The 9,586-nt window shown below is 34.9% G+C and overlaps 2 protein-coding genes across 2 annotated transcripts; both read left to right on the top strand.

Annotated features, from left to right (window-relative positions):
- Positions 1–1,048: 1,048 nt before the first annotated feature.
- Positions 1,049–3,219, top strand: LOC145087400 (LEAF RUST 10 DISEASE-RESISTANCE LOCUS RECEPTOR-LIKE PROTEIN KINASE-like 1.4). The gene has a single exon (XM_079025351.1). It carries the CDS (start codon positions 1,056–1,058, stop codon positions 3,084–3,086), a length of 2,031 nt encoding a protein of 676 aa, XP_078881477.1. The 5' UTR covers positions 1,049–1,055; the 3' UTR covers positions 3,087–3,219.
- A 4,627-nt stretch (positions 3,220–7,846) lies between these two features.
- Positions 7,847–8,647, top strand: LOC145087399 (50S ribosomal protein-like protein). Its single transcript, XM_079025350.1, has 2 exons — positions 7,847–8,001; positions 8,081–8,647. The coding sequence occupies exons 1-2, from the start codon at positions 7,967–7,969 to the stop codon at positions 8,544–8,546; spliced, it is 501 nt and encodes a 166-aa protein (XP_078881476.1). The 5' UTR covers positions 7,847–7,966; the 3' UTR covers positions 8,547–8,647.
- The last annotated feature ends 939 nt before the right edge of the window (positions 8,648–9,586 follow it).

Below are 9,586 nucleotides of genomic sequence, written 5' to 3'. Positions count from 1 at the left end.
AGAGAGAGAGAGAGAGAGAGAGAGAGAGAGAGAGAGAGAGAGATATGTGAGGTTGGATCGTGAAGAGGCAGAAACCATGACTACAATCATTCACAATGACATCATGCATGGCTACTATTAAACATAGTTGGACAGTGTATTTATTTGTTTGGAGATATAAGGCCCATCAACATATATACCGGATTTGAACCAATTTCATTTTTTTTTAAACCGGTTTTTTTCTAACCGATTCAGTTATTTTAGAAGTGAAATTTCGTTTATAACCAGTTTTACTTTTGTTAAAAAAACAAAAACCATTCGTTTCGGTTATTGTAGAAAACCGGGGGAAAAAAACGGTTTCTATTTTTTATTAAATTCTATTCCCTACCGGCAGTATTAGTTGAACCGGTTATTAAAAAACACAGTAAGAATTTTTTTCTTCTGTTGTTAAGAAAACCCGTTGTGAACTTTGTTACCAACTCTACTAAGATTCAATAAAGGATGAAATTGTGGACTCTTGCCCACTTACGAATTAGCGAGCCCAATTAGCCAAAATAGTTGTAGCTTTTTTTTTCTTTTTTCTTTTTAAAGTACGCCGAGTGGACCTCTGAAATTATATATACCCTCCCAAAAGGCCAAAAGTGAAATTTTGGTGAATAACTACACTCTACAATATACTATATATTATATAGTAGCCCTAACTATAGTACTATACTGGGATACCGAAAATATATATTAACATATCTATATCTATATTATTACTATCTTCCATCTTCTTAATGTGTTTATGTGTTGTTGCTTGGCAATTGGAAATGGGCATATATAGGTCAACGACCTCTTTTGGTTATATCATATTGAATGTAACAACACATCAATTTTACTAACAAGTCAAAATCCAAATTTCTTTTATCCAACACTAAAGTCAACAAATTCCACCAAAACTTGACCTAAATTGATGATGGAGTGAAATTCTAATTATGGTTGTAGTTAGTTGGATAATTAGGTCCATAATCTTGAACAAAAACTAGCAATTAATAAACCTTCATCAATTCAAACACAAAGATCATCATTTCCTAATGAAGTCCCAAATCCTTTCTTGGTGTCCTTCCTCTTTAACCATAATCAACTTGTTAATTCTCATTGTAGCTCAAAGAGCTTCAAGCATCCTCCATGAATCTTATGAAAATTGTGCCGAGTCATTCACTTGTGGGAATATTTCCAACATCCGATACCCTTTCTTGAAACACCAAGATCCCATCTACTGTGGGTATCCAGGCTTCGAGCTCGACTGTAATGGCAAAAATGCCCCTACTATCGACATAAACAACATGACATACCATGTTCTAAGCATCGATCAAACATCCAATATGTTAAAGATCGTTAGAGAAGATGTGAAGGAATCGATATGTCCACATGATTTCGTCAACACCACCATTAATCACAACCTATTTGATTACTCTCCAGCTTACATGAACATCACTTTCCTTTACGGATGCCCAGATTCCTTCAAGCTTCATGGGGTTCCTCTTGATTCATTGTCTTGTGATGATAATGGGATTGATAAAGTTCTTGTTTTGCCCGGAGAACAAGGCCCTGGAATCTGTAATCACAGTGTCATTGTCCCGATTCCTGTAATGGCAATCGAATCCACTGGATTGGTGAATTCAACCGGTTTGGATCAAGTTCTCCGGGGAGGATTTGAGGTTAATTGGAAACTCGATGCCATTAATTGCAGTCAATGCACTCAGTCAAATGGTCGTTGTTTCTACGATTATGATTCAAATCGAACTTCATGTGCATGTTCTACCGAACCTTTCATCGCAGAAACGTGCACCATGGCTAACGCAACTCAAACCAGTTCTTCGTCAAAGAAAAAATCCATGATTATAGCTCTTCCTATCACCGGCGCCATTCTTGCTGCCATTGGAATTGTCTCCGGACTCTTTGTTTGCAGGAAACGGAAGAAAAGGTATCCTGCCGGAGAAGATGATGAAACTCAGAACAAAGAAAGTGCGACAACGACTGTTTCAAGCAAAGGCGTTGCTACCAATTTTCCGGCGAGCATTACTTCTTATTCTTCTTCAACAACGGAATTGGGAACCAGCACCTATTTCGGAACTAGGGTTTTCACTTGCGATGAACTGGAAGCAGCTACCGGTGGCTTTGACGATTCAAGAGAACTCGGAGACGGTGGTTTCGGCACCGTTTACTATGGTAAGCTGACGGATGGTCGAGAAGTGGCGGTGAAACGCTTATACAAAAACAGTTTCAAGCGTGTGGAACAGTTCATGAACGAGATCGAGATTTTGACGATGTTAGATCACGAAAACCTGGTGAAATTCTATGGATGCACTTCAAGAAGAAGCAGAGAACTTCTCTTAGTTTACGAGTACGTTGCTAATGGCACAGTCGCCGATCATCTTCATGGAAAATTCGCCAACTCGAACTCAAATCTGAACTGGCGATTGCGGTTGAACATCGCGTTAGAGACAGCGGAAGCATTAGCATACCTCCATGACTCCGACATCATTCATCGTGATGTGAAAACCTGCAACATCCTTCTAGACGAAAATTTCAAAGTCAAGGTTGCTGATTTTGGGTTGTCAAGATTATTTCCGTTCAACGTCACACATGTCTCCACCGCGCCACAAGGGACGCCGGGATACGTGGATCCGGAGTATTACCAGTGCTACCGGTTGACAGATAAGAGCGACGTTTATAGCTTCGGGGTGGTGTTGATGGAGCTCCTATCGTCGTTAGAAGCCGTTGACACGAGTAGACACAGGCATGATATTAACTTGGCTAACATGGCTATTGACAGGATTCAAAATCGTCGGTTGGGTGAATTGGTTGACAAGGCAATTGGGTTCGAGAACGATGGTGATGTGAGGCGGATGGTGACGTTGGTGGCGGAGTTGGGTTTCTGGTGTCTGCAAGTTGAGAAGGATATGAGGCCGACGATGAGAGAAGTGGTGGAGAATTTAAGAGGGATACAGAATGAGAAGATGAATGTTCAAAAACCAGAGGTGGTTGACATTGTGGTGGAGGACGGTGGTAATCCGCCTTCATCTGATTCAGGGATCACCGGCAAATTGGTTGAGAGTTAGGCGCAGGAAGGTAGGTGATTGAGTTTATTTCATCTTCATAGTTCATATTTGTTTCCTAGAATTACTATTCACTACTTTTGTTATTAAAATTAAAATTGTATTAAATGATTTGATACTTCCTTAGTTCCTTTCACTCTTTTTCGTGTTTTTTCCCCTACTAATACAACTATAAATTAAGTTGTCAGAACGAAAATAAAAGGTTAGTAATTCATAAATATATGTGAACTAGAGTTTAGTAGGTTCATGGGCTTATACCAAAACAAACGTAAACACATGTGAACTAGTGTTAAGTATGTTGATGGGCTTATACGAAAAATACATCTACAAATTATTTTACTATGAATTTATCAAATAAGATAGTCATAACTGTTGTATGCTTCTAAACAATAGATAACGTCAAATGTGATATAAAAACACTAAAATGATATAAGTATGTGAAGTTGGAATAGGACAAGTTTCAATCTTGAAATGACATGTCCTGATGTCCTTTCAAAAAAAAATATATATTATTTCATACTAGTATAACAGTATCTTTACAATTACTAACATATTTTATTTTCATACTAGTATAACAGTATCTTTATAATTTGAATTCAATTCTTTCATTTTCCAAACATATAGCATGATTTTTATCATGCACCGTGGTTGTTAAAATGGTTAATGTTGTTTAGATGTAACTAACTACTGTTATATCAATTTTATCTTCCCACAAAATAATTTATAACTTAAATTTCTCATCTTATGTTTCAGCTTTATTTATATAAAAATGAGATAAAATTACATAAATGGTCCTTATGGTTTATCAAATGTCACAAACTAAGTTATTGTTAAATTTTTTGAAGAATATGGTCCCTGTGATTTTCAAAACTTGCATGAATGATCATTTTTGCTAACACTGGTTTTAGTCCGTTGGTATGAGGGTAATTTGGTCTTTTTAGATACCAGGGACTGAGTTTGTGACAATAGGTAAACCAGTGGCGGAGCTATATGGGCGTTGGGGGTACTGCAACATCCCCAAAAAATATGTTTTATATAAATTTATTTATAAACATGCTCTATGTTATTGTACCCCCGCTAAAGACATTGTACAATGTTTTTTAATGTCCATGATGGGTAACTACATAGAATATATATTGATAATGTTTGTACCCCAAACTTAAAATTTATGTGGCTCTACTACAGGGGTAAACTAGAGATACCATTTTTTCTATATTTTAAGTTTAAGAGCTTATGACTTTTCACCCTTTTACTTATTAAAATTTCATTTTCACCATTCACTTTGAACTTCGTAAAATATTATTTTCACCCCTACATTTTATAAACTTTCATGTTTATCCCCCGTATTGTACATAATTTGATTTTTCAAAATAACATCCGTTCGTTAACCTAAAAGAACTATTTTTTTTATGTTCTTATTTTTATATATGTGTCGGTATAATTGAAGGTGTTCAACGTATCGACATGATTTTAGAACTTTCACTCGTTAATTCTTTAACTTACTTGTTTTTTATATACATGTCGGTATAAATTCAAGTTTGTCTATGTTTCGATTTATTTTTTTATGTTTTTGTGCTTAATTTTATTTATGTTTTCTACATATGAGTTGGGCCACATATACAGGCACTAAAACTACAAAAAGTTTCTGCTTTTGGACCAATGATGCAAGTCGAAAAGATTTTGGACTTTATACATAACTTTTAGCAAACCACAAGGACCAAATTTGCAGTTTACTCAACTTAAATTATCGAAATAAATTACATGAATGGTTTCTATGGTTTACCTATTATCACAAACTCGGTCTCTACTACCTAAAAAGACCAAATTATCCTCACACTAAGGAACTAAAACGAACGGTGTTATCAAAAAGGACCATTCATTCAACTTTTGGAAACCATATGGAACATGTTCCTAAAAAAAGTTAGCAAGGAATGAGTTTGTGACTTTTGGTAAACCATAGAAACCGCTTATATAGTTTTGTCTAAAAATTATAGCTTAAATGGGTTAGACAGTTTTACGTATATGTGATATTTTATTTTATTTTTAAATATTTATTATCATTATGTGCCTACTCGTTAATGAATGATATATAGCCTTTAGTATCATAATTAAATGTATTTTGGACTAGATCACAATTGTCGACAACCTATGTTTTCGTGCTTAATTTTATTTATGTTTTCTACATATGAGTTGGGCCACATGTACAGGGACTGAAACCACAAAAAAAAATCTGATTTTGGACCAATGGTGCAAGTCGAAAGATTTTGGACTCTATACATAATTTTTTGCAAACCACAAGGACCAAATTTACAGTTTACTCAAATTAAATTATATAAATAAATTCCATAAATGGTTTTTATGGTTTACCCGTTATCACAAACTCAGTCTCTACTACCTAAAAAGACCAAATTACCCTCATACTAACAAAATAAAACGAACGGTGTTATCAAAAATGATCATTCATGCAACTTTTGAAAACCACAGAGACCCTTTATGAAGTTTTGTCTAAAAATTATAGCTTAAATGGGTTAGACATTCGTTTTAGGTATATGTGGTATTTTATTTTATTTTTAAATATTATTATCATTATGTGCCTACTCGTTTACGAATGATATATAGCCTTTATTATTATAAATGTATTTTGGACTATATCATAATTGTTAGATCACAACTGTTGACAACCTAAGGTCATGGGATGTGCTTGTCACAAGAGGCGTTCGTGCCCAGTAGCAAGGTAGACACGGTCATGCACACCATTCCCAGTGTCATGGTCGTGGTCTCTCGTGGTATCTACAAGGGAAGGCAACAAACGACTAAGAGAAGAGATGATGGTTTCCAATGCATTGAGCCAATCTCCTTCTTCCTCTCTCTTATTTTCCTTCTGCATCTCTCTTCTTCTCATTCCATGGTGTGTGTGTTTTGAAGTTCATATCAAATTTTTATCCACATATTTAGTTGTGTAATATTTGGTTCCAAAAATGGAGAATGAAAACAAAAAAGTGATTTGCCAATAGATTAAATAAATGTAACAAAAAATAATGAGTGTTTGATGAGCTTACTTACTCGAACAAGATTCAAGTGAAAAAAAAAAATTAAATATGTGGATAAATTTGATATGAACTCCAAAATGTAGTGACAAAATTTTTGTTACACTTACCATGAGTTGTTAATTGATTTGAAATTTCAATCAATATCAATTATATCAAATAATTATAAAATAATAATGGTTAAAACACATCAATTAGACCCTACTGCGAAATTAATTTTTTGTCCACCAAGGGATTTGAACCCTTAACCTTTAGCCAAAGGCTCTTTGATAATTAAAAAAAAAAACTGGTATGATGATTTGGAGTGTTGATTACACTAAAATGGTGTCGTGTGGGTGTAGTGATTATGTGGTAGTGATATGACAACACTTTTGGTATAATGTTGTGGTGGGTATACCTCAAGTCCTAATATGATATCTTGTAGAATATGTTTTGTAGACACTCCTAAGTGGCATGTTCGTGGAGGTGACTAGAAGGAAGAACAAAAAGAAGGTTGGGTACTTATAAAGGGTAAGGCCACCTGACCTCAAATAGAAGGGGGGTTAGCTTTAGATCCTCCCTACTTGCATAAATGAATTGATGAAAAGAGGGTTGAATTCTCTATTTTCGGGTTGTGTTGGAGGTGAAGGCCATAAGAGATGATTTCTCTCCCATATATCTCAACCAATTTCTTGATGCGTTGAAAATCTAGAGTTATTTAGCCCTTCATTTAGTAGTTCCAAATCAAATCATTAATTTTTTTTTTTGTTCTTCATTCAACTTGTGTATGTAATTCATGAAATATATGAAAGAGGAAAGCGAGGCTTCAACATTGTAAAAGACTCTTGGTTACTCTATGTTGCGATGTATGCATACCTCTCTTGTTAACATCTTTCAACCTATGCATGTCACATGATCTCATTTACGCAACAAGAGGAAGTCAATTTGGGTGCAATTCCCCTGTTTTGAAAAGATGATCAAATATGCATCAATATTTTTAAAGAAGTTTGATACCACCAAATTGTGCACAATTGTAAACTCAAGCAACATACAACCATCACTATACCTAGTAACCCCCAACATCCATGTATGTGTTATAATTTATGATTTAAATAGTTGAATACACCATTTGTTATAAATAAAAATAAATTGTGTGATTGACAATTTCATGTTGCAACCTAGAGCAATAAAATTATTTGTAAACTATGAAACACTAACCGTTAAAGAATTATTTCTCGATTTCAAATCTCAATCTCCATTCTAAAACTTTAAGTCGCAACCAATAGACGCTTAGGTTGAAAGAAACAACTAAGAGAATGACACATATGAGCTACGATCGCTTTAAATCCACTACCTTTAAGGGGGATAGACACCTTTTGACTATCCAACAATAATGTTTATAGAAAATAAAGTATTTAATTTTTGTAGTGTATTTGGTTAACAATTTAAAAGAATATAAAAGACCAGACAAGACTAAACTAGATTCATGCACATTCTAAAATAAATTTTTGAATAAAATAATATATGTATATATATAGCTAGAAAACAATAAGTATACTCTAAAGTTGTTATGAAAAAATTGTTATTTTGTAAAGAAAGAAGTAAAAAGTACATGTAGTAGAAGTATCCCCTACGGCGTGACCCAGGGGAAAGACCGTTTCGGAACTACCTGTTATCGTCCACGTGGCATGGGCCCACCGCTATTCCATCCTACAAATCCGCCCGTATTATCACCTGTCACTTTAACCTTGCCGGCGTTAACAGTTGCTTTCCTTCACTTCTTTAACCTCTCTCTCTCTCTCTCTCTCTCTCTCTCTCTCTCTAGTGTGTAGAAAAAACAAAGAATCTATACTTTCTATGGCTAGATCACACGATAAGCATCTCGGATCTAGGTTTTTCTTTCATGATTGATCCATTTCTTGTCATATCACGATTTCTAGAAACAATTTGATTTACATGACCTTTTGTTAGATCGGAATCAATGGCGACGCTGCAGAAATTCAAGATGTTAGCGACACAATGCGCGGTTGCCGGAAGTCCTACGCGGAGTCCTTCCTCAAGCCCTGTTATTCACCTCCGCCGACGGAAGACGCTACGGATGTTACTGAGTCGCGGCGGCGGCGAAACCACCCGGCGGTTGCCGCCACCTGATGAGTTTGTAGATCGGAGAGGAAGCGATGTTGATTCTTCGTCGGAGGATGGGAAGGATAACGGTGCAAGACGAAAGTTAAAGGACTTGTTTGTGTCGTCTTCGGTGTCTCCGCCGCTTGATGACGGTGGACGTGAAGGTAGTGAAGAGACGAATCGGTGGAGTGGTGACGGCGATCTGATTGGCCGGCGCGGTGGGTCAAGAAGATTTAGGCATTTGCCGGGGACGTTACGGCAGCGGTTACTTAGACGAGCATGGAGGCCTGTTCTGGTGACAATTCCTGAATAAATTTTGATCTTATTTTTGGAAAATGTAGAGATAATTTCCAGAAATCATTACAATAACAATAACAGAGTAGTAGTATTGAATACTGATTTTTTGTTTCAAAATTTCTTCTACGATTTTTTTTTAATTAGAATTCCGATGAAGAACAAGTGGATTAGATTCTACTTGAATTTAATCAAAGTAATTACAGAAACTATCAACTTTTACCCAAATTTGAAAAACTGATTTTGCACTTATTTGTACAAAATTTCTGGATCTGATTGATATACAGTGCCCCAAGATTTTCCAACAAACTTTCTTCTTGTCGTTGAAACAAAAAGATTAAAATGAAATATTAAATTCGATCAACAATTCTTCACGACAAAAATAGAATAATAATATTAGATAACAATTGATCAGATCGGTATCTCTCATTATTTTTGATAGATCATGTGAAGTTTGAAAAACATTTACAGAAGATAGATTGTATTGTGATTTTCAAGATTTAAAAAAAAAAAAAGGTATAATTAGAAAACACGTAGTGTATGTTTCATTTAAAAATCATTAGGATAGAAAAAAAAATGTGTGTATATTGTGAAAGACTAGAATTTGATCTCTGCTGTTATAAAAAATTGTGTGATTTATTTAACGGAAAATGACAGGGGTTTGTATTTAGCTTCGTAAAAGAAAAAAGAAGGGTTACTGTATGTAGGAATGAGTGTCTTTTTGCAGAGAATGTATGGAGAAATCTTTATGGGAATAGTTGAAAGTGGAGTGGAGATTTCCTTTTTCAACATAGTCTATGTATATGCTCTAATTTTGTATCTGTATTTCTTTTTCTTTTTTGGTTTCAAATTACAAGTTTGGTCCTTATGGTTTAGCATAATCATTTTGAGGATAATTATGAAAACGTAACGAGCTTTGTAGGAATGAGCTTTGTCCTTGTAGTTTCCAAAAAAATTGTCCATCTTATCCAATGTTTTAAGATCGGGATTATACATAAGATCATTTTCAAGTTTTCAAGAACGGGTTCGCAGTCTTAAAATCTCACAAAAAAGTGATAT

This window comes from Lactuca serriola, chromosome 2 (assembly GCF_051521515.1).
Source record: "Lactuca serriola cultivar US96UC23 chromosome 2, Lser_US96UC23_V15, whole genome shotgun sequence".
Lineage (NCBI taxonomy): Eukaryota > Viridiplantae > Streptophyta > Magnoliopsida > Asterales > Asteraceae > Lactuca > Lactuca serriola.
Note: the sequence above shows the minus strand (reverse complement) of the source record. Positions and strands in the feature narration are given on the sequence as shown.

Bases quoted from the DNA above. Each gene is read 5' to 3' on its own strand.
- LOC145087400 (XM_079025351.1), top strand. From the start codon at position 1,056: ATGAAGTCCCAAATCCTTTCTTGGTGTCCTTCCTCTTTAACCATAATC.
- LOC145087399 (XM_079025350.1), top strand. From the start codon at position 7,967: ATGGCTAGATCACACGATAAGCATCTCGGATCTAG. The intron at 8,002-8,080 runs GTTTTTCTTTCA...ACCTTTTGTTAG, and splicing joins GATAAGCATCTCGGATCTAG to ATCGGAATCAATGGCGACGC.